The sequence below is a fragment of the Acanthochromis polyacanthus genome, chromosome 20, assembly GCF_021347895.1.
Source record: "Acanthochromis polyacanthus isolate Apoly-LR-REF ecotype Palm Island chromosome 20, KAUST_Apoly_ChrSc, whole genome shotgun sequence".
Lineage (NCBI taxonomy): Eukaryota > Metazoa > Chordata > Actinopteri > Pomacentridae > Acanthochromis > Acanthochromis polyacanthus.
The window spans coordinates 32,836,308-32,860,887 of NC_067132.1; the positions used below are offsets into that span (position 1 = coordinate 32,836,308).

A 24,580-nucleotide genomic window follows, 5' to 3' on the forward strand; every position below is an offset into this window, starting at 1 on the left:
AAAGTCGGTTACAATGTTACAATTTCATTTAGCATACGCTTTTATCCAAAGCGACGTACAGAGGTAGGTAGATAGGCAACACTGATGAGGCAGAGACACTGTTCAAGCGGGGTTGCCGTATTTTGCTGTCGAAAATAGCGGCTGATGTGCACACGTGCAAAAGGGTCCGCACAACGGCTTGTCGTGAGATCAGGAAGTAAACTTCCCTCGTTTTAATCGTGTTGTCAGCTAACTAATTTCAGAAACCCTTTTGAGAAGATGGCTAAAAGAAAAAAAGACGAGGAGTATCGTACTTTTCAGCAGGAATGGACAGAGGAATTTGCCTTTGTGGAGAGAGCAGGTTCTGCAGTGCGTCCAACATGCAATGATAAAATTGCGTCTATGAAACGGTCAAATATAAAGCGGCACTTCGACACACGCCATACTACATTTGCATCGAAATATCCTGCGGGGGACAGCAGGAAGAAAGCATGTCAAGAGCTACTATCAAGAGTGCAAGCTAGTCAGCAGCAACTCCGTGTTTGGACCCAACAAGGTGACTGGAATTCGGCTAGCTTTGCTGGTGCTTTAGCAATTGTGAGAAACGGAAAGCCATTCACAGATGGGGAGTATGCCAAAGCATTCATGCTTGATGTTGCCAATGAACTTTTTGACGACTTTTCGGATAAAGACAAGATAATTAAACAGATTAAAAGACATGCCTCTGTCGGCAAGAACTGTTCACAATCGTACCATCATGATGTCAAATCAAATTGAGGCAACGCAAGTGAAGGACATAAATGCGGCACCGTTTTTTTCTCTAGCTTTAGATGAGTCAACAGACGTTATTTACAATTTACCTCCTGCTACAAGAGTGTACTGATGGTTTAAGAAAAACACTAAAACAGAATTTGATTTTAATGTTTTAGTGGGAAAAAACTATGAAATTAAGCTTTTTTTTGCAGCTTTTATTTAATTGCACAGGGCAGTTCTCTCTCTGGGAACAAAGTGGCTACTTCTATTGCTTCCTGGGAGGGTATGAGTAACTAGCATACGTCTGAATGACAGTGATCTGGTGAAGTTTGTTTGTTCATCACTGTAAAAAAAACATCCTCTCAACTCTATCGTAACTATCAGGTAGCGATACTCCTTCCTGTTCAGTGCCAAAGTTATTGATCTGCATAAGCAGCACATGGCTAATTGAATATTCATGAGATCAATCAATCAATCAATCAATCAATCAATCAAACAAACAATCAATCAAACTTTATTTATATAGCACTTTTCATACAGAGTTGCAACACAAAGTGCTTCACAGATTAAAAACAATCCCACTCCACCCACTCCACCCGCTAACCCGTCTTCCCCAAACCCAAAGATATAACAGAAAAAAAACACAGTCACACTACAACCAGACAGATATGAAGCAGATTGTCATGCTGAATGATCTATTCTATCCAACTTGCAAGCAAATAGATGGAATTATGACTTTTCCAGTCATTTTGGAGTTGTGTTTGTGTGTGATCTGTGTTCACAGACAGGCTGTAGAAACAGGACGGTCAGCTCAGGCTGAGGTTTGGTTTGTTATCGTCTTAAACTCTGGTGAACTAAAATATGTGGCTCCGGCCTTGTACTTGTGAGACATGATGCTGGATCAGTGTTCGTGTTTCTGTTTTGTTGCTGTAGATTATGCCCGGTAGTTGTTATTGACTGAATTCTGGAGTTTGGTCAGCTGCCAGAGTGTAGCATGAGCTCTAGACCTACATATTTGACAGTACTCTTGTGGTTCTGTAACGTTTTGATTACAAGCATATCTGCCGCTGTCTCAGCAGGCAGCATTTGGGAGTAGACGCGCTGTTCCACCACAGTAATGGCGGCGCCCACAAATACGGGACAGTTGAGATCCCGTATGGGACAAATTAATTTAGCCCAATTTACGGGATGTCCCGGCTAATACGGGACAACCCTAGTTGTCGGTGACACACTACATGAGGAAGTCTTGCTGTTTTGCCTATGAAACGGACAACAAGAGGGGAGGATTTATTCAAGTCCTTCACTGAGTTCGCTAAAGAAAAAAATCTACCGATGGATAAACTTGTTTCGGTGTGCACTGATGGTGCTCCGTGCATGGTAGGGAAAAACAGAGGATTCGTAGCGCTTCTTCGTGAACATGAAAAGAGACGCATCCTAAGTTTTCACTGCATCCTATATCAGGAGGCGCTTTGTGCTCAGATGTGTGGCGAGCAGCTGGGTGAGGTGATGTCGCTGGTTGTTCGGGTGGTCAACTTTATTGTTGCCCGAGCTTTAAATGATCGCCAGTTTAAAACACTGCTGGATGAAGTTGGGAATAATTATCCTGGTCTGCTTCTGCACAGCAACGTGCGTTGGTTGTCAAGGGGGAAGGTGCTCAGCCGTTTTGTGGCTTGTTTGAGCAAAATCCGGACTTTTCTTGAAATGAAAAATGTCGAGCATCCCAAGTTCTACTATCTCATGGACATGACTGAACATCTAAACCAGCTCAATGTGAAAATGCAAGGCGTTGGAAATACAGTCTTATCCCTGCAACAAGCAGTGTTTGCATTTGAAAACAAGCTAGAACTCTTCATCGCCGACATTGAAATAGGTCGTTTACTACACTTTGAAAAACTGGGAGAGTGTAAAGATGCATGCACAGCAAGTGACCCTTCTCAACATCTTGATCTTCAGCAGCTAGCAGGCTTCACATCTAATCTCCTGCAGTCATTCAAAGCGCGCTTTGGAGAATTTCACGAGCGCACTTGTCTTTTTAAGTTCATCACCCATCCACACGAGTGTGCAGTGGACAGCACTGACCTGAGTTACATCCCCGGTGTCTCTGTCAGAGATTTTGAGCTACAAGCTGCTGACCTGAAGGCCTCAGATATGTGGGTGAATAAGTTCAAGTCACTGAATGAAGATTTGGAAAGACTTGCATGACAGCAAGCAGAGTTGGCGAGCCAACACAAGTGGGCAGAAATGAAAAAACTTCAACCCGCAGACCAGCTGATTGTCAAAACTTGGAACGCGCTTCCCGTCACATACCACACACTGCAGCGTGTAAGTATTGCTGTACTGACAATGTTTGGCTCTACGTATGCATGTGAGCAGTCTTTCTCACATCTAAAGAACATTAAGACCAACCTACGATCACGTTTAACGGATGGAAGTCTCAACGCCTGCATGAAGCTTAACCTCACCATGCATCAACCAGACAACAAAGCCATCAGCAAAACCATGCAGCACCAGAAGTCGCATTAATGGTAAGAAATACTCATCATTGATTAGCAACAGCATAACAATGTTATTAAAAGAATTCAGAGACTTATTGTACTTTAAAAGTGTTGAAATTACATAAAATGCACACATTTACTTGTATTTTAGTTTTAAACATATTGTATGGCTCTCACGGAATTACATTTAAAACTAGACAATTCCCGCTGGTGCGGAAATCGTGGGAGGGGCTCGGGATGGGTGCATGTCCGGAGAGGCATATTTCAACGTTTTCCGGTCTGTCGCAGGCTTTTATTTTGAAATTGTGCTGTGCTTTTATTTTGAAAGGCAGAGACAGGAAGATCTCACCTGGTCAAAATTTGGATTGGAGTCACTCTAAAGGATGTGTGAAGCTGAGAGATTTAACTGGCGTTTTCCAGTCTGTCGCAGGCTTTTACTTTGAAATTGTGCTGTGCTGTTATTTTGAAAGGAGGAGACGGGTAGATCTCACCTGGTCAAAATTTGGATTGGAGTTACTGTAAAAGCTGTGTGAAGCTGAGAGGTTTAACTGGCATTTCCAGTCTTTCACAGGCTTTTATTTTGAAATTTTGCTGTGCTTTTATTTTAAAAGGCAAAGACAGGAAGATCTCACCTGGTCAATATTTGGATTGGAGTTACTCAAAAGGCTGAGTGAAGCTGAGAGGTTTCACTGGCGTTTCCATTCCGTCGCAGGCTTTTATTTAGAAATTTTGTCCTGCTTTTATTTTGAACGGCAGAGACAAGAACATCTGACCTGGTCAAAATTTGGATTGGAGTGACTCTAAAGCAGGGGTGTCAAACTCTGTTCCTGGAGGTCCACTATCCTCTATGTTTTAGATGTTTCCCTCTTCCAACACACCTGATTCAAATAATCAGCTCATCATCAAGCACAGCAGAAGCCTGATAACGAGCCCGATCATTTGAATCAGGTGTGTTGGAACTGAGTTTGACACCCCTGCTCTAAAGGCTGTGTGAAGCTGGGAGGTTGAACTGATTTTCAGGCTGAAATGCAGCTCCTGTGGAGGTATTGGCTGTGAAGGTGGGTGTGGCACTCCAATGAGTCTGTGTGTGTGCGTGGGAGCATGCCTGCGCATGTGTAAGGGCGGTTGCTATGGGCCCCCATAGCAACGGTGCCTGCCACAGACAGCAGAAAAGTGCTTCTCAGCAGCAGCGCGCAACGTCTCGTTCTGGCGCTAATTGTGGGCTAACCGTGAATGCTAGCTGAAAACCGAAATGACCGTGAGCGAGAGGAAGGCTGTGGCTTTCCATAAATGTAATTATTTTTCAAATATTGTGAGAAATGACCGAGTTACAGCGATTTAAAAAACACTGTCCCTCCATGAGGCAGATGATTCAGTTTACATTGGTTCTTATGGAGAGAACGGTGTGACTTTGGTCTAAACTGCTGCCAACCATTTCACTTCAGAAAGAGCTAGGTCTTCAAACTTGGATTCATTTGAATCCCAGGAAATTTGTCTACAATCTGACCGAATTTCATTCCCCTAACTTTTATCGTTTGGTCGTGAGGGCGATGCGATCGTGAAATTTTCAGGCGAATTTTTCACCTCTCCTCCACTCTACCAACTGACATGCCGCACTCTAACCAGAGCAGATTTTGAGAATTTTCACTTTTTTGAGGACTCACTGATCAAAAACTGTAAATCTCAGCCTGACATAAACTCCATTCCTGCGGAGAAAAGAAAAATCACTGCGTTTTGATGGTTAAATGAAGTTTCTAGGTGAATGTATGGCGAAGCAGTGGCGTTTGGAAAACAGTGGATTTTTCAAGGCCATTTTTTTCAGTCCCCATTCATTTCCTATGGGACTTTTTTCGCAGTTTTTTGCGAATAATTCTGCGATAAAATGACGAATGTCTTAGAAAAGTCATAGCACACTATTCCCGATGAAGCCGCACGTTTTGATGTATAATTTGCTTTGGTTTTCTCAAAGGCCTAGGACGAGAAGCGAATCGAAAAATGGCGGAAACGTGAAGAATAACTAGACAATTCCCGCTGGTGCGGAAATCGTGGGAGGGGCTCGGGATGTGTGCATGTCCGGAGAGGCGTATTTCGGCGTTTTCCAGTCCATTGCAGGCTTTTATTTTGAAATTGTGCTGTGCTTTTATTTTGAAAGGCAGAGACAGGAAGATCTCACCAAGTCAAAATTTGGATTGGAGTTACTGTACAGGCTGTATGAAGCTGAGAGGTTTAACTGGCATTTGAAGTTCATGGCAGGCTTTTATTTTGAAATTTTGCTGTTCTTTTGTTTTGAAAGGCAGAGACAGGAAGATCTCACCTGGTCAAAATTTGAATTGGAGTTACTCTAAAGGCTGTGTGAAGCTGAGAGGTTTAACTGGCAAATTGTGCTGTGCTTTTATTTTGAAAGGCAGAGACAGGAAGATCTCACCTGGTCAAAATTTGGATTGGAGTTATTGTAAAGGCTGTGTGAAGCTGAGAGGTTTAACTGGTGTTTTCAGGCCCATCGCAGGCTTTTATTTTGAAATTGTGCTGTGCTTTTATTTTGAAAGGGAAAGACAGGAAGATCTCATCTGGTCAACATTTGGATTGGAGTTACTCTAAAGCAGGGGTGTCAAACTCAGTTCATGGAGGTCCACTATCCTCTATGTTTTACATGTTTCCCTCTTCCAACACACCTGTTTCAAATAATGAGCTCATCATCAAGCTCAGCAGAAGCCTGATAACGAGCCTGATCATTTGAATCAGGTGTGTTGGAACTGAGTTTGACACCCCTGCTCTAAAGGCTGTGTGAAGCTGAGAGGTTTCAGTGATTTTCAGGCTGAAATGCAGCTCCTGTGGAGGTATTGGGTGTGAAGGTGGGCGTGGCACACCAATGAGTCTGTGTGTGTGCGTGCGAACATGCCTGCGCGTGTGTAAGGGCGGTTGCTATGGGCCCCCATAGCAACGGTGCCTGCCACAGACAGCAGAAAAGTGCTTCTCAGCAGCAGCGCGCAACGTCTCGTTCTGGCGCTAACTGTGGGCTAACCGTGAATGCCAGCTGAAAACTAAAATGACCGTGAGCGAGAGGAAGGCTGTGGCTTTCCATAAATGTAATTGTTGTCCAAATATTGTGAGAAATGACCGAGTTACAGCGATTTAAAAAACACTGTCCCTCCATGAGCCAGATGATTCAGTTTACATTGGTTCTTATGGAGAGAACGGTGCGACTTTGGTCTAAACTGCTGCCTGCCATTTCACTTCAGAAAGAGCTAGGTCTTCAAACTTGGATTCATTTGAATCCCAGGAAAATTGTTTACAATCTGACCAAATTTCATTCCCCTAACATTTATCGTTTGGTCGTGATGGCGATTCGTTCGTGAAATTTTCAGGCGGATTTTTCACCTCTCCTCCACTCTACCAACTGACATGCCGCACTCTAAACAGAGCAGATTTTGAGAATTTTCACTTTTTTAAAGACTCACAGATGAAAACTGTAAATGTCAACCTGACATAAAATACATCCCTGCGGAGACGAGAAAAATCACTGCGTTTTGATGGTTAAATGAAGTTTCTGGGTGAACGTATGACGAAGCAGTGGCGTTTGGAAAAAAGTGAATTTTTTCTGGCGATTTTTTTCACTCCCCATTCATTTTCTATGGGACTTTTTGCGCAGTTTTTTGCGAATAATTCTGCGAAAAAATGACGAATGTCTTAGAAAAGTCATAGCACACTATTCCCGATGAAGCCGCACGTTTTGATATATAATTTGTTTTGGTTTTCTCAAAGGCCTAGGACGAGAAGCGAATCGAAAAACGGCGGAAACGTGAAGAAAATAGAAAAGATAAACGCAGCAGGAGAACAATAGTGGCTCGTGGCTTCGCCACGAGCCACTCTCCTCCCATTGCTTTGCAATGGAGAGGAGAGTGGCTCGTGTCGAAGCCCGAGCCCCTAACTAGACAATTCCCGCACGCGGAAATCGTGGGAGGGGCTCGGGATGTGTGCATGTCCGGAGCAGCGCGGGATAGGCATATTTACTCTAAAGGCTGTGTGAAGGTGAGAGGTTTAACTGGTGTTTCCAGTCTGTCGCAGGCTTTTATTTTGAAATTGTGCTGTGCGTTTATTTTGAAAGGCAGAGACAAGAAGATCTCACCTGGTCAAAATTTGGATTGGAGTTACTCGCAAGGCTGTGTGAAGTTGAGAGGTTAAACTGGCGTTTTCCGGTTCATCGCAGGCTTTTATTTTGAAATTTTGCTGTGCTTTTATTTTAAAAGACAGAGACAGGAAGATCTCACCTGGTCAAAATTTGGATTGGAGTTACTGTCAAGGCTGTGTGAAACTGAGAAGTTTAACTGGCAAATTGTGCTGTGCTTTTATTTTGAAAGACAGAGACAGGAAGATCTCACCTGGTCAAAATTTGGATTGGAGTTATTGTAAAGGCTGTGTGAAGCTGAGAGGTTGAACTGGTGTTTTCAGGCCCATCACAGGCTTTTATTTAGAAATAGTGCTGTGCATTTATTTTGAAAGGCAGAGACAGGAAGGTCTCACCTGGTCAACATTTTAATTGGAGTTACTGTAAAGGCTGTGTGAAGCTGAGATGTTTAACTGGCATTTCCAGTCTGTCGCAGGCTTTTATTTTGAAATTGTGCTGTGCTTTTATTTTGAAAGGCAGAGACAGGAAGACCTCACCTGGTCAAAATTTGGATTGGAGTTATTGTAAAGGCTGTGTGAAGCTGAGAGGTTTAACTGGTGTTTTCAGGAACATCGCAGGCTGTCATTTTGAAATTGTGCTGTGCTTTTATTTTGAAAGGGAAAGACAGGAAGATCTCACCTGGTCAACATTTGGATTGGAGTTACTCTAAAGGCTGTGTGAAGCTGAGAGGTTTAACTGGTGTTTTCAGGCTCATCGCAGGCTTTTATTTTGAAATTTTGCTGTGCTTTTATTTTGAAAGGGAAAGACAGGAAGATCTCATCTGGTCAACATTTGGATTGGAGTTACTGTAAAGCAGGGGTGTCAAACTCAGTTCATGGAGGTCCACTATCCTCTATGTTTTACATGTTTCCCTCTTCCAGCACACCTGTTTCAAATAATGAGCTCATCATCAAGCTCAGCAGAAGCCTGATAACGAGCCTGATCATTTGAATCAGGTGTGTTGGAACTGAGTTTGACACCCCTGCTCTAAAGGCTGTGTGAAGCTGAGAGGTTGAACTGATTTTCAGGCTGAAATGCAGCTCCTGTGGAGGTATTGGGTGTGAAGGTGGGCGTGGCACACCAATGAGTCTGTGTGTGTGCGTGCGAACATGCCTGCGCGTGTGTAAGGGCGGTTGCTATGGGCCCCCATAGCAACGGTGCCTGCCACAGACAGCAGAAAAGTGCTTCTCAGCAGCAGCGCGCAACGTCTCGTTCTGGCGCTAACTGTGGGCTAACCGTGACTGCTAGCTGAAAACCAAAATGACCGTGAGCGAGAGGAAGGCTGTGGCTAACCAGAAATGTAATTATTTTCCAAATATTGTGAGAAATGACCGAGTTACAGCGATTTAAAAAACACTGTCCCTCCATGAGGCAGATGATTCAGTTTACATTGGTTCCTATGGAGAGAACGGTGCGACTTTGGTCTAAACTGCTGCCTGCCATTTCACTTCAGAAAGAGCTAGATCTTCAAACTTGGATTCATTTGAATCCCAGGAAATTTGTCTACAATCTGACCAAATTTCATTCCCCTAACTTTTATCGTTTGGTCGTGAGGGCGATGCGATCGTGAAATTTTCAGGCGGATTTTTCTCCTCTCCTCCACTCTACCAACTGACATCACGCACTCTAACCAGAGCAGATTTTGAGAATTTTCACTTTTTTGAGGACTCACAGATCAAAAACTGTAAATCTCAGCCTGACATAAAATACATTCCTGCGAAGACAAGAAAAATCACTGCGTTTTGATGGTTAAATGAAGTTTCTAGGTGACTGTATGGCGAAGCAGTGGCGTTTGGAAAAAAGTGGATTTTTTGAGCCGATTTTTTTCACTCCCCATTCATTTTCTATGGGACTTTTTTCGCAGTTTTTTGCGAATAATTCTGCGAAAAAATGACGAACTTCTGAGAAAAGTCATAGCACACTATTCCCGATGAAGCCGCACGTTTTGATGTATAATTTGCTTTGGTTTTCTCAAAGGCCTAGGACGAGAAGCGAATCGAAAAACGGCGGAAACGTGAGGAAGAATAATAAACGCCAACAGGAGAACAATAGTGGCTCGTGGCTTCGCCACGAGCCACTCTCCTCCCATTGCTTTGCAATGGAGAGGAGAGTGGCTCGTGCCGAAGCCCGAGCCCCTAACTAGACAATTCCCGCTCGCGGAAATCGTGGGAGGGGCTCGGGATGTGTGCATGTCTGTAGAGGCGTATTTCGGCGTTTACCTGGTCAAAATTTGGATTGGAGTTACTCTAAAGGCTGTGTGAAGCTGAGAGTTTTAACTGGCATTTTTTGGTCTGTTGCAGGCTTTTATTTTGAAATTTTGACGTGCTTTTATTTTGAAAGGCAGAGACAGGAAGATCTCACCTGGTCAACATTTGGATTGGAGTTACTCTAAAGCAGGGGTGTCAAACTCAGTTCCTGGAGGTCCACTATCCTCTATGTTCTAGATGTTTCCCTCTTCCAACACACCTGATTCAAATAATCAGCTCATCATCAAGCACAGCAAAAGCCTGATAACGAGCCTGATCATTTGAATCAGGTGTGTTGGAACTGAGTTTGACACCCCTGCTCTAAAGGATGTGTGAAGCTGAGAGGTTTAACTGATTTTCAGGCTGAAATGCAGCTCCTGTGGAGGTATTGGGTGTGAAGGTGGGTGTGGCACACCAATGAGTCTGTGTGTGTGCTTGCGACCATGCCTGCGCGTGTGTAAGGGCGGTTGCTATGGGCCCCCATAGCAACGGTGCCTGCCACAGACAGCAAAAAAGTGCTTCTCAGCAGCAGCGCGCAACGTCTCGTTCTGGCGCTAATTGTGGGCTCACCGTGAATGCTAGCTGAAAACCGAAATGACCGTGAGCGAGAGGAGGGCTGTGGCTTTCCATGAATGTAATTATTTTCCAAATATTGTGAGAAATGACCGAGTTACAGCGATTTAAAAAACACTGTCCCTCCATGAGGCAGATGATTTAGTTTACATTGGTTCTAATGGGGAGAACGGTGCGACTTTTGTCTAAACTGCTGCCTGCCATTTCCCTTCAGAAAAAGCTAGGTCTTCAAACTTGGATTCATTTGAATCCCAGGAAAATTGTCTACAATCTGACCAAATTTCATTCCCCTAACATTTATCGTTTGGTCGTGAGGGCGATGCGATCGGGAAATTTTCAGGCGGATTTTTCACCTCTCCTCCACTCTACCAACTGACATGCCGCACTCTAACCAGAGCAGATTTTGAGAATTTTCACTTTTTTGAGGACTCACTGATCAAAAACTGTAAATCTCAGCCTGACATAAAATACATTCCTGCGGAGACAAGAATAATCCCTGCGTTTTGATGGTTAAATGAAGTTTCTCGGTGAACGTATGGCGAAGGAGTGGCGTTTGGAAGACAGTGGATTTTTCCAGTCGATTTTTTCAGTCCCCATTCATTTTCTATGGGACTTTTTTGGCAGTTTTTTGCGAATAATTCTTCGAAAAAATGACGAATTTCTTAGAAAAGTCATAGCACACTATTCCCGATGAAGCCGCACGTTTTGATATATAATTTTCTTTGGTTTTCTCAAAGCCCTAGGACGAGTTAGCGACCGAAAATCGGCGGAAACGTGAAGAAAAAATGATATTGGGGTAGTAATGGAAATACTAGACAATTCCCGCACGCGGAAATCGTGGGAGGGGCTCGGGATGTGTGCATGTCCGGAGCTGGGCAGGAGAGGGGTATTTTTTGGTGCGTCACAGGCTTTTATTTTGAAATTGTGCTGTGCTTTTATTTTGAAAGGCAGAGACAGGAAGATCTCACCTGGTCAAAATTTGGATTGGAGTTACTCAAAAGGCTGTGTGAAGCTCAGAGGTTTAACTGGCAAATTGTGCTGTAAAGTAATTTTGAAAGGCAGAGACAGGAAGATCTCACCTGGTCAAAATTTGGATTGGAGTTACTCTAAAGCAGGGGTGTCTAACTCAGTTCCTGGAGGTCGACTATCCTCTATGTTCTAGATGTTTCCATCTTACAACACACCTGATTCAAATGATTAGCCATCATTAAGCTCAGCAGAAGCCTGATAACGAGCCTGATCATTTGAATCAGGTGTGTTGGAACTGAGTTTGACACCCCTGCAAAAATAACTGTGTGAAGCTGAGAGGTTGAACTGATTTTCAGGCTGAAATGCAGCTCCTGTGGAGGTATTGGGTGTGAAGGTGGGTGTGGCACTCCAATGAGTCTGTGTGTGTGCGTGCGAACATGCCTGCGCGTGTGTAAGGGCGGTTGCTATGGGCCCCCATAGCAACGGTGCCTGCCACAGACAGCAAAAAAGTGCTTCTCAGCAGCAGCGCGCAACGTCTCGTTCTGGCGCTAATTGTGGGCAAACCGTGAATGGTAGCTGAAAACCGAAATGACCGTGAGCGAGAGGAAGGCTGTGGCTTTCCATAAATGTAATTATTTTCCAAATATTCTGAGAAATGACCGAGTTACAGCGATTTAAAAAACACTGTCCCTCCATGAGCCAGATGATTCAGTTTACATTGGTTCCTATGCAGAGAACGGTGCAACTTTGGTCTAAACTGCTGCCTGCCATTTCACTTCAGAAAGAGCTAGGTCTTTAAACTTGGATTCATTTGAATCACAGGAAAATTGTTTACAATCTGACCAAATTTCATTCCCCTAACATTTATCGTTTGGTCGTGAGGGCGATGCGATCGGGAAATTTTCAGGCGGATTTTTCACCTCTCCTCCACTCTACCAACTGACATGCCGCACTCTAACCAGAGCAGATTTTGAGAATTTTCACTTTTTTGAGGACTCACTGATCAAAAACTGTAAATCTCAGCCAGACATTAACTACATTCCTGCGGAGACAAGAAAAATCACTGCGTTTTGATGGTTAAATGAAGTTTCTAGGTGAACGTATGGCGAAGCAGTGGCGTTTGGAAAAAAGTGGATTTTTTGATCCGATTTTTTTCACTCCCCATTCATTTCCTATGGGACTTTTTTCACAGTTTTATGCGAATAATTCTGCGATAAAATGACGAATGTCTTAGAAAAGTCATAGCACACTATTCCCGATGAAGCCGCACGTTTTGATATATAATTTATGTTGGTTTTCTCAAAACCCTAGGACGAGTTAGCGACCGAAAATCGGCGGAAATGTGAAGAAAAAAGGATATTGGGGTAGTAATGGAAATACTAGACAATTCCCGCTCGCGGAAATCGTGGGAGGGGCTCGGGATGTGTGCATGTCCGGAGCAGAGCACGAGAGGCAAGAAGATCTCACCTGTTCAAAATTTGGATTGGAGTTACTGTAAAGGCTGTGTGAAGCTGAGAAGTCTAACAGGCAAATTGTGCTGTGCTTTTATTTTGAGAGGAAGAGACAAGAAGATTGGACCTGGTCAAAATTTGGATTGGAGTTACTGTAAAGGCTGTGTGAAACTGAGAAGTTTAACTGGCAAATTGTGCTGTGCTTTTATTTTGAAAGACAGAGACAGGAAGATCTCACCTGGTCAAAATTTGAATTGGAATTACTCAAAAGGCTGTGTGAAGCTGAGAGGTTTAACTGGCGTTTCCAGTCCGTCACAGGCTTTTATTTTAAAATTGTGCTGTGCTTTTATTTTGAAAGGCAGAGATGGGAAGATCTCACCTTGTCAAAATTTGGATTGGAGTTACCCCAAAGCAGAGGTGTCAAACTCAGTTCCTGGAGGTCCACTATCCTCTATGTTCTAGATGTTTCCTTCTGACAACACACCTGATTCAAATAATCAGCTCGTCATTAAGCTCAGCAGAAGCATTATAACGAGCCTGATCATTTGAATCAGGTGTGTTGGAACTGAGTTTGACACCCCTGCTCTAAAGGCTGTGTGAAGCTGAGAGGTTGAACTGATTTTCAGGCTGAAATGCAGCTCCTGTGGAGGTATTGGGTGTGAAGGTGGGCGTGGCACACCAATGAGTCTGTGTGTGTGCGTGCGAACATGCCTGCGCGTGTGTAAGGGCGGTTGCTATGGGCCCCCATAGCAACGGTGCCTGCCACAGACAGCAGAAAAGTGCTTCTCAGCAGCAGCGCGCAACGTCTCGTTCTGGCGCTAACTGTGGGCTAACCGTGAGTGCTAGCTGAAAACCGAAATGACCGTGAGCGAGAGGAAGGCTGTGGCTAACCAGAAATGTAATTATTTTCCAAATATTGTGAGAAATGACCGAGTTACAGCGATTTAAAAAACACTGTCCCTCCATGAGGCAGATGATTCAGTTTACATTGGTTCCTATGGGGAGAACGGTGCGACTTTGGTCTAAACTGCTGCCTGCCATTTCACTTCAGAAAGAGCTAGGTCTTCAAACTTGGATTCATTTGAATCCCAGGAAATTTGTCTACAATCTGACCAAATTTCATTCCCCTAACATTTATCGTTTGGTCGTGAGGGCGATGCGATCGTGAAATTTTCAGGCGGATTTTTCTCCTCTCCTCCACTCTACCAACTGACATCACGCACTCTAACCAGAGCAGATTTTGAGAATTTTCACTTTTTTGAGGACTCACTGATCAAAAACTGTAAATCTCAGCCTGACATAAAATACATTCCTGCGAAGACAAGAAAAATCACTGCGTTTTGATGGTTAAATGAAGTTTCTAGGTGAACGTATGGCGAAGCAGTGGCGTTTGGAAAAGAGTGGATTTTTTTTTCAGTCCCCATTCATTTCTATGGGAATTTTTTCTCAGTTTTTTGCGAATAATTCTGCGATAAAATGACGAATTTCTTAGAAAAGTCATAGCACACTATTCCCGATGAAGCCGCACGTTTTGATATATAATTTGTTTTGGTTTTCTCAAAGCCCTAGGACGAGTTAGCGACCGAAAAACGGCGGAAACGTGAAGAAGTATAATAATAAACGCCAACAGGAGAACAATAGTGGCTCGTGGCTTCGCCACGAGCCACTCTCCTCCCATTGCTTTGCAATGGAGAGGAGAGTGGCTCGTGTCGAAGCCCGAGCCCCTAACTAGACAATTCCCGCTGGTGCGGAAATCGTGGGAGGGGCTCGGGATGGGTGCATGTCCGGAGCGGCGTATTTATTCTAAACGCTGTGTGAAGCTGAGAGGTTTAACTGGCATTTTCCGGTCCGTCGCAGGCTTTTATTTTAAAATTGTGCTGTGCTTTTATTTTGAAAGGCAGAGACAGGAGGATCTCACCTGGTCAAAATTTGGATTGAAGTCACTCCTCAGGATGTGTGAAGCTGAGAGGTTTACTGTGATGACCCTGGGTCATTTTGTGCAGTGTTCATGTTGAGAAACTTGGTCTCCTCTCCTCCTCCTGTGTGTGTGTGTGCGTGTGAGTGGGTGTGGCTGTCCAGCAGAGTCAGTAGCTGTGACTAGTTCCTGGTGCTGAGGCTGATTGGGCTGCTGGGAGGATTGCTGCCACCTGAGAGTCTGCCTGGAGGCTACAAAAACCAGCTGCTGCAACCTGCTCACTCTCTCCTGATCCGGCCACCCTCGATGAAGCAGTCTGTTGTCAGCTCTGTGTGTTCATGTGATAGTTGGAGACTGATCCTGTGGTAGGGGCAGGAAGCCCAAAGACCTGTTAGTGACTAAGTTTGTTAATTGTTTATTCGGGAAACCCCAGTTTATAGTTTGCTTTATAAAATTAGAATTTTTATGTTACTGGGAGTTTTAAGTTACCTTTGTTTGTTTTGTTTAAAGAATAAACCTTTTGTGCACCTTTTGAGAATTTTTCCAGGCTGGCTTCATTGGGGGTGGCTGAGTCCAGAGCATTATCATGTTGCGTTCATGTTTCCCCTAGACTAGGGACGTAACATACCTGATGTTTTCCGGTCTGTCGCACCACTACCAGGTGAAATGTATGCAGAGTGGGGGAAAATCGTTTCTTCTGGCCATTGAGGGATGATCTTCATTGGTATCCCTTTGAGGATGTGATGTCCCTCATTCGTCCTCCAGAGAATGTTACGTCACGTCATATGGCCATTGCAAGAGAGGTGTGGGATGCTCTGGCCAGCCACGGAATTTAAACCTGGACATCAGCTTTCTATGACATTGATCAGTTCATGACTACTTTTGACATCCTCATTCATTTTTATAGATGTCTGCCTACAGTACTACTGTTTTTCATGTTTGACTATTGAATATTTGATCAGGTCCAGTTGTGGTCTTAGTGACATGATGTATCATTCCTACTCACTGATCCTTTATTGAAAATATGTTCATATCATACATTCCAGCTTGTTATAGTTACACCTATATGAAAGAGAAAGCCCCAAAACCTAATATTTGAAATATGCAAGAAATTGAATGATAGGCATTGCAGGTTAATACACAGCATAAGATGTTATGAAACAACATTCCTGTGGTCCTGAGTATTTGTCAAATTTATGTTATGATCTATAATAAGAAGTAATGGAGCCATTCAACCCTGTTACTCTAATTTCAACCGTTACCAAATAATTTTTATCAAAATAATCTTAAATGATTTTCCGAAACTCATGAGGGTTTGACCTATTGTACTTTTAGTGGTTTGAATGATTTAATTTGAAATAGATTTGAGCAAATATTTGCAATTTAATTAAAAAAAACAAGCAAATACTGAAAAGTTGGGCATGCCAGAGTTCAAAAGTTGTTTAAATTAATCGAGGTCAAGTCTTAACTGAAATTAATTGATTATGCAATGTGCATGTGGCCTTCTTTACTTAATGGTAAAGGATTTATTAAACATTTTTGAAAAAAATATACTTTTTCAGGTTCCTGAGTATTCATAACAGGATTGTACTATGCATGGCGCACATCAAATAAAACATTTCATAAAAAGTGTAACTTTAATGCCTGAGCTGGCCGAATCACATTATTTGATGGCTTGCTATCTGGTTTTCTTAAATATATGACAGAAAAATATGAGATTTTTCAAAGGTTAGGATGCCTAAATTGTCCTCCAATTCTGGAATGACCCATATACATAGAGAGAAGGACCAATGTAACAATGCAATACAAAATACTGTACATGTAGTACTATTATAGCAACCAAAGAAGACACTTCAGACTTGAAATATTTTCATATACTATACATTTTTTATTTACAACATTCAGCCTTTTCTTTCAGCCTTCTGGAGGTCTTCTGTGTTGTCTGTGGGTGTTAAAAGATCAAAATTAACTGGGGAAATTGAAATGTGAAACAAGTGCAAATCTGTACTGCGGTTTTTACCTGAGGCATGTCCCGTCGTAGCAGGTCGTGGAAGCAGATGTGAAGCTGCAGCCGTTACCGGACCTATACAGGCCGTCGGCCGACACTGCACACTACACACCCCGCTCCCTGGACCACAGGAAGCCAAGTCCAAATTCTAAAAGGTGAACAATCAAGAGTGGCAAATTAAAATCAATTAGTTTGACATTTTTCAACAATTAAGTAAATTAATGTGCACGATTAGAACGAATATCTATTGAACACTTGTTCCTACCTGAGACATGCCTATGGGGAGGCTGTAGAAGACTTCCAAAAGGACTGGGCGTCCGAGAGGAGGGGACTTGTGGGAGGACGTCTGATCTCACCACTGCACCTCCTGGACCCCCTCAGGCCTGGAACTCAAAGAACAAATCAGAGCAAGAACAAAACACAGCAGAACAATGTGCCACATGAAAAACGTGTGACACAACTGTAAAATCGGACAGCACAACACGCTGATGTGTCACAAAGTGAGTGTGTGACACAAAATCAGTGTTGGCTGGTGAGGCTTTAGCCAGTCAAAATGCAATAGACCGGGCTGTGATAGCTATAATACGTTTGGAGAACACCTGACTGAACACATTTCTCAGGTTGGGAAATGTAAATGTGATCAATCACAGTGTTCTTGTCTGTGGTAGACTCTGTGATCAATTGGTTGTAGCCTCTGGACAGAAGTGCATCTCTTATGCTTTTTTTGCCTCTCGAAAGGAGGTCTTCGTTGAAGTCACCACAAACAACAATAGGGTGGTGATCCAACAGTTCCAATGTGTCCAAGAGAGCGTTGAGGTTTGGCAGAAACTTTTGCAAACCAAAATCTGGAGGTCTATACACAGTTGCTATTAGCACTTTGACTGGGACCTCAACCTTCACGACCAGACATTCCAGATCTGTGACACGTCCCATGCAGCTCGGCGCCTCCGCCATCAGAGCGCTCCTGCAGTACACGGCAACTCCACCCCCGGCCTTTGACGCCATGTCCCTGCACGTGGTGTAACACGCCTGTCTGCTGCGGTGAAACACAGTGTATCCCTCCAGATCAAAGGACGAGGATACAGAGGACCCTGACAGATGTGTCTCGGTGAGACAAAGCACATCTGCCAACCTGAGTTCGTGATGCAACTTCAGGTCCACCATGTGAGATGGAAGCCCTTGGGTGTTATGATGGACGATTGTCACCTCTGCGTCTGGTCGCTCCGTCCGGTTGAAGCGGTGCAACAGCGGAGTAACACTCTGGAAACTCGCGCTGCGCATGTCTTCCAAAGCTGTCGTAATGGCAGGGTCGGCATAGATTTTTGTCTCATCAAAATCAGTGATGGTGAGACCCTGAAGCGAAGTGGTGCGACTAAGCGCCACATACGCCATGCCTGGCTGAAACATGCGTTTCAGGCTCACGACAGCCGACGTCACCGTCATTCCCTGAACTTTGTGGGCTGTACACGCAAAGGCCAGCTTGACGGGGAACTGACGTCTCACGACTCCGCCCTTGCGACCGATGCTCTCCTCGGATCTCTCGACGTACACCAAGTCGTCCGAGGGGCCCAGAAGCTTTTTGCGGAGAGTCTGTCCTGCTGTGGTATTATCCAGTCTAAGTCCAAGAAAGCTCACGACTTTAGGGTCACGTCTGTCAGGCAGAATGGTGGAGATGGTCCCAAAGGTTCCATTGACAAGGCCATCCTCCACGTTGAGATTCCTGATCAGCATAACTCTTGCTCCTTCAGCTGCCATTATGCTGTCAGGCAAATCTCTCTTGGTGCCTTTGATGTTGGGCACAGGCACCTTCCTGCCGGTAGCGACATCCTTCCTGTAGTCCTCGGCCGCTATTTTGACGTCCCCTTTAAGCAGGGAGGCCACGGTGGCTGCGTTGTGACCATCTACCTGCTTGTTGGTGGCAAAGACGTGCAGCGTTCCTGGCGGGCAATCTTTGCCATCAGAGACGGCTCTCATGAGCAAGCCTCTGTCCGCAGCGCACAGAGGATCTTGCTTGCGCTTGACACGCAGTCGATTGAGGAGTTCGGCGAACGCTCGGTCATCCTTCTGGCGCATGATCTCAGTGAGGTTGACCATGGTGAAGCGCTCTCTCCAGAGATCGAACTCTGTCTCCTCGTAGACACAGAGCGGCTTGGCCCTGCCCAGCGGCGGCAGCTGGTAAAAGTCGCCGACTGCAAGAACGGAAATGCCGCCAAAAGGTCTTCGGTTTCCTTTGAGCTGCTGGAATCGCCAGTTGACGTAGGCAAACAGCTTCTTGGAAACCATGGAAATCTCATCGATGATGAGAATTTCCACCGAAGACAAAGTTGCTCTAAGTTCATCAAGTGCATTGCCCAGGCCCTGGTACGGCGGTTCCAGGGACCTGGGAAGCTTAAGGACAGAGTGCAACGTTTTGCCCGCGATGTTAAAGGCTGCCGTGCCCGTGAAGGCAGTCAGAAGGACAGTGGGCTGGGACATGTCAGCTGCGTCCCGGAATCTCGGGAGCTGCCGCAGAATCCTCGTTGCTTCCTCATGAATGCACTTGATGACGTGGGACTTACCGCAACCAGCTCCACCAGAGACAAAGTAGTGGAACGGTTCTGGATCTTGGCCCCACACACGCCGAAGGCACCACTGGCGCACAGCGTAGAAGACGCACGCCTGGGTCTCGTTCAGACTCTGAAACATCTTGCGGACAAAGTCTGGACTTAACCGAGGCGCCTCGATTCGGGGAACGGGTTCACCGACATTCAGGTCTTCAAAGTCGGGCACGGCGTCTTCGTCCTGCTCGTCTGGGATCTTTTCACGGAGCTCAAGACACTCCTGCCGTTCCGCCTCAACCTCGGGTGCGAAGGTGTTCCAAGCGTTGAGGACCGGACCGAACTGGACGTTCTGGAGTGCCTTATCCATGCCTGCGCCTCGTCCCTCGAATCGCTTCCTGTTGTGCTCAACGATGTCCTTGACGTCGTGTCGGGATTTGTAAAACTCTTCGTACGAGGTGCGACCCCCGTCGTTGAGTTCGTCGTCAGATCGGTGGGGGAGGTACAGCTTTAGCAGTCGTCTGAAATGTTTCTCTGGCGCCTTGGTCTCAGAGAAGCGCGCATATCGAACGACTGCTGGTTTTCCGGCTGTCCTCTTGGCAATATGTCCTTTGTCACACAAAAGGGCAATGGCACTGGGGCCCTGTGCTTGCTCGCCGTAGACTACCCGATAGTCTGATGCAAACTCAGCCAGGCACATCCCCTGAAACTCGAGAGTCTTTGGTCTGAACAGGTACTTGTCAGGTACCCCCAACATCCAGACCTCTTCAGAGTCAGGTGCCATGTCCTTCAGGCGACTCATAGGAAGACTCATCTTCATGGCTTCCTCGTCCGTCGAGAGGAAAATCACAGACCGCGAGCACTTTTTCAGGGGCAAGCTGCACGTGCGAGCCACTGCCTCCTGGGCGCTGACCTCTCGGTGCTTCGCATAGGCCTGCATGATGTTTCTCATTTCCTCACTTTGGTTGAAAGCAGACTCTCTGCTGGTCTTCACGACCGAGTTCAGGATCTCGGTCATCTCATGCTCCGGCTTGGTGATGTACGACATCATGTACATGGCACAGCAGTACTCGTCCAGGACGTACTGGATGTCCATGTTTGCGTTCCAAGCGCGGAGAAGGTCTGGGTTATACGCGTTAACCCAACACTCGTTTGGCTGCCGCTTCAGCATGACCACGCTCCCGCTTGTCAGATTTTCGGCGCACTTCAGATAGGCGTCGTGTTCCAAGTCGCATCGACGGAGGAGATCTGACAAGCTCTCAAAGGAGGCCTTCGGATCCATGAGGAGCTCTCTCAGGTGCCGAAGCTTTTCCTTTGCTTCCCTTTGCTGCCGACGGATCTGCTCCCTCCGTTCCTTCATCACCTCTTCTTGGTCTTGACCATCTTCCATTTCCACATCGGCAGCAAAGGGCCCCGTGATCCAGGTGATATCAAACGGCAGCTTGGGGAAGCCATAACGACACACCACGTTTCCCTTTCGGCAAGAGCCGGTGTGGCTCCTGCTGTGTACCTGAACCTCCGAGACGATTTTGTGGAGCTCCGGGTCCTTCTCGGGGTCAGGCATCTGGCAGGAAATGTGGCGGTCAATGAACCTGCATACGGTGTGGTCCAAGTCCTCGCCGTACACAGGGGCGTCTTTGACCCACACTAGCATGTGAATGTGTGGGCTTCCGCGGGCCTGAAATTCAACGCGGTAAAAATAATCCTCCACCTCGCCGATCGGCTGCGCTGGTGAGAGGATCAACTTTGCCATAAGGGCATCCACGCGTTTTTCAAACATGCGCATAACGGTGACAGGGTTACTGCGCAAAATGTCACACTTGGCTTTCCAGTCCAGTTCGGAAAAGTCACCAAGTGTTTGTCCTTGCTGAGATCTGATGACCCCAATTATTTCAGGCCATCTCATCTCAGCTGCAGAAAAAGTCAAAAAGAACGTCGGTTTGCCGAGTTGCCTGAGCATAGCATGCAAATCTCTCAGGCTTTTATTCCAATATGCGGGTGTGCCTCTCAGAGGCTGCATAAATCGCATGGCCTCTTTGGCCTGAATTAATCTCTCCACCTCCTCTTTGTCCTGGAGCATGGAGTTTTTGATGGCACGCCCGTCTTTTGTGCGCATCTTTCCTTTGCGCATTTGTATCGACATACTTCCTCTCGCGAGGTTTGTCTCCGTTACAAACTGCGCAAAGAAAAGGTAAGTCTGGTCCTCGGCAAACCGCGTGTCTGCCCCGAAAAGCCTGGCGTTAAAGTATCTGCTGGGTGAAAGTTTGATGGGACGGTCTTCATCCAGCGTGTTCTCTCCCGTGGGAAACTGCACAGGGAACGCCATGGCTTCCAGTTTGGGGATTGCAAAAAATCCCACTGGTTTGTTGCCTTGGGCGGGGGCAACGCTGAAAATGCCATCTCCATAGGAAAGTATTTCCTGCGCAATGTCTGGTGGCTGCATGCAGGTGTCCAGAGCAAGTCCAGGTCTTAGCTCCTCCTGCTGTTCGATGGGTATGTCTGCAGCTAAATTGGTCTGGTAGCTGTCAGACACTTGTAGCAGCTCTTGGTCCAAGATGTCTTCTCCCCACTGGGCAGCATCCACGCTGTCGTGCTGAGAGTCTATGTCATCGGCAGACTCCTCCAAGAGGGTTTCTGTCGTGACATCATTGGACCGGTTTTCCAGCTCAGTGCTTGGTGATGGCATGTCAGTATTGCGTGTTTGGTCGTCTTCTGGCCGACTCGTTCCTGCGGCTGACACAAAATCGGCCAAGACTGGCTCAGTGTAGCTATCAGCCGCCTCCAGCAGCTCCTCGTCGAGCATGCTGTCTTCTCCCCACTGCGCATCATCCGTGCACTCATTGTCTGAGTCGTGGAGGAGATTTTGGAACGTGGCCTGTTCATCAATGGTCACATCGGAATACTCAGAGTGCTGCTCTCTGAGTTTTTCCAGGGCTACCAGCACATTCTTCATGTTGACAGTGTAGAAGTGCTGGTAACCTTTGAATCGAATGTGACGCTTTAATTTCACCTGCAGTAGCTGTGCTTCTGGGAGGGGACGTGGAAGACTGTTGACAACGCTTTCCACTTCCGATGGAACGCACACAACAGCTCCATGGACTGCTCGCTGCTGTCCTTTCGGTAATGCGATGATCTTCGCAAACGGGAGGATTTTTGCAATGAGCTGTCTCTCCAGCACGTTGAGTTGGGCCAACTCCAGGGGAATGGGTGCCAACTCTAAATTGTTTGCTACTGCATGTGTTGGCATCCTCCCACGGCTGAGGTGGCTGTCACAGTTGTGGCAGATCCACTCCTGCAGTCTCTCTGCTGGCACGGAGCAAGGGGAGGAGCACTCAGCGTCACAGACATGCACATACGTTCCAGTCAAGCAAGCCTGTGCCACGTCGATGTTGGTGGAGTATTTAACTCTCTTGCATGACTTGACTTGATTTGGAAACATAGTCCTGTGGCAGACGGTGCAGACGTATGTTGGTCCGTGGCTGATGGTCTCACGGAATGCTGCTATTGCCGCTGCCATCACTGAAGTGAGCACTGGTTGGCAAGAGGTTCCGAGCTGTCGGTATTTCCGCCTGATGCTCAGTGCTCTGCGCAACTTCTGACGCATGTCAGGATTGGCAGCCAACCTGCGTCTTCTGAGCAGGCTACAGCGTTGAATATGATGTAGCCTGAACTCTGGATCCTTCCTGTACCTGAGGACAACATACTTTTTCTGCCTGTTCCGAAAGGCTGGATCCGTGTTGTACTTCTTGACAACATATTTTTTTTGCCTGTTCCGAAAGGCCAGATTCATGCTGTACCTCTTGACAAGATATTTTTTCTGCCTGTTCAGAATGTCTGGATCCGTGTTGTACCTCTTGACAGCATAATTTTTTTGCCTGCTCCGAAAAGCAGAATCTGTCATGTATTTGGTTTTTATTCGGTCTCGCATTTTGATATTGAACTTGGCATAGTATTTTTTAGAAGACAAAAGCCGTTGTTCACGGTTCTTTTGCACACACTTAATCTGTGCCTGAATTTTCTTCCTGCGAAATTCAGCACAGCTGGCATACCTGATTCTCTCACAAGTTTTTTTCCCAATTTTTTCTTGGACTTGTTCCTTTTTGTCACATGCTCTCCTCTTGGCTTTTCGTCTCCGATCTTTGTTGAATTTAGAGAGCCTTGTTTCTTGTGGGACAGCTGAGGAACCTTTAACGTCCTCAATTTTGACAGCCGTCCCACTTTCTGCCTGCAATGTGAGGAGAGCAGGTTCAGACACTTCATGTTGAACCTCGGATTCCGGAGATTGTTGAGGATGTGAGGCACTGGGGCTGTCAGTCTGAAAAGAAACCGGGACAAACTCGTAACTTGTGGAGTCTCCACGGTCTCTAAAGAGTGTGTGCAGGTGGTTAGCCAGGTCACTGAGTTCCGCAAAAGTCATGACGATCGCCTTTCCGGAATGAGAGGGTAATCCTCTTGAGTCTCTGGAGTGGGAATCAAACACTCCATACCTCCCGGACTGATCACGGAAAACAGCAATAACCTCGGGTGAAATGATGATTAAAGCCTGATTAACCTCTGCTGAAAGACACTCCAGCTGGGTGGCAAGCGGAAGCCACCACTGCCGTCTTCCAGGGCTCGAGACTTTAGTTTTCAAAAAGCCACACCTGATGTCACACATGTTGACATTATACAAATGTCTGTCTGTGAGGACTTGTTTTGGCATCTCCTCAACTGCCAGGTGATTGCTCTGGAAGGTCTTGTCGCGAATCAACTGCTGTTTGACTCCGACATACAGCGCGTCTCCCTGAGCCAGGACTCTGTCGAGTGTAGTCCTGGTGAACTGACAGCCCTCAGTGTGGTATGCCAGAAATGTCAACGCATTACAGCTACACTGATGGTTGCGGGAAAATACCTTGTACCTCTTATCATTCTGAGAATGACTGGCCCGGACTGACTCCACACGGCGACTCTCGCTCCTGGTTTTATCCTGAAATTATGACAAATTGTGATCAGTAATTATTATATTTTCATTATTTATTCAGACAGCTTAATTTTTTCCAGTTCGGCATTAGTACTAGCTTCTTCAGTTAAAGGATCATATGATTTAATGTTTCAGTAACAACTTTCATTGTTCCAACATTATGAACATCCTCTCACCAGTTTATGGAAATCTTGTATTATTTTAGCGTATTATTGCTTACTATTACCTTAGCTAGTTTAATATACATATTTGTATGTTCAATGCAATCATGCATAAGATGTATATGTGTATATGAAATGTGTGTGTATATATATATATATATATATATATAGTGTGTGTGTGTACATAGATATATAGGTGTCTTGTGTTTTGTTGTATTATTTGTAGAATTTCCCTCTGGGATTTTTTTTCAGGGCATTGTAACATATTTTCTTTTTTTCTTGAAATTGCATTTGAACAGATCATAATGACTTACATTTTTTCCGAGACCATGAACACATAATAACCCTATGTCACCTAATTTAATTAA

The 24,580-nt window shown here is 45.5% G+C and overlaps 3 protein-coding genes across 3 annotated transcripts in view; 2 read left to right on the forward strand and 1 right to left on the reverse strand.

Moving 5' to 3' along the window:
• The window catches only part of LOC127531375 (uncharacterized), a 121,498-nt gene that overhangs the window by 65,609 nt on the left and 31,309 nt on the right, over nt 1–24,580 (forward strand). The window lies entirely within an intron of this gene.
• Nucleotides 1–24,580, forward strand: part of LOC127531372 (uncharacterized) — a 113,805-nt gene that overhangs the window by 57,916 nt on the left and 31,309 nt on the right. The window lies entirely within an intron of this gene.
• Nucleotides 16,412–23,972, reverse strand: LOC127531370 (uncharacterized). The gene is made up of 3 exons (XM_051940538.1): nt 16,820–23,972; nt 16,567–16,702; nt 16,412–16,488 (listed from the first exon to the last, which is right to left on the reverse strand). Exon 1 carries the CDS (start codon nt 23,791–23,793, stop codon nt 17,095–17,097), a length of 6,699 nt encoding a protein of 2,232 aa, XP_051796498.1. The 5' UTR covers nt 23,794–23,972; the 3' UTR covers nt 16,412–16,488; nt 16,567–16,702; nt 16,820–17,094.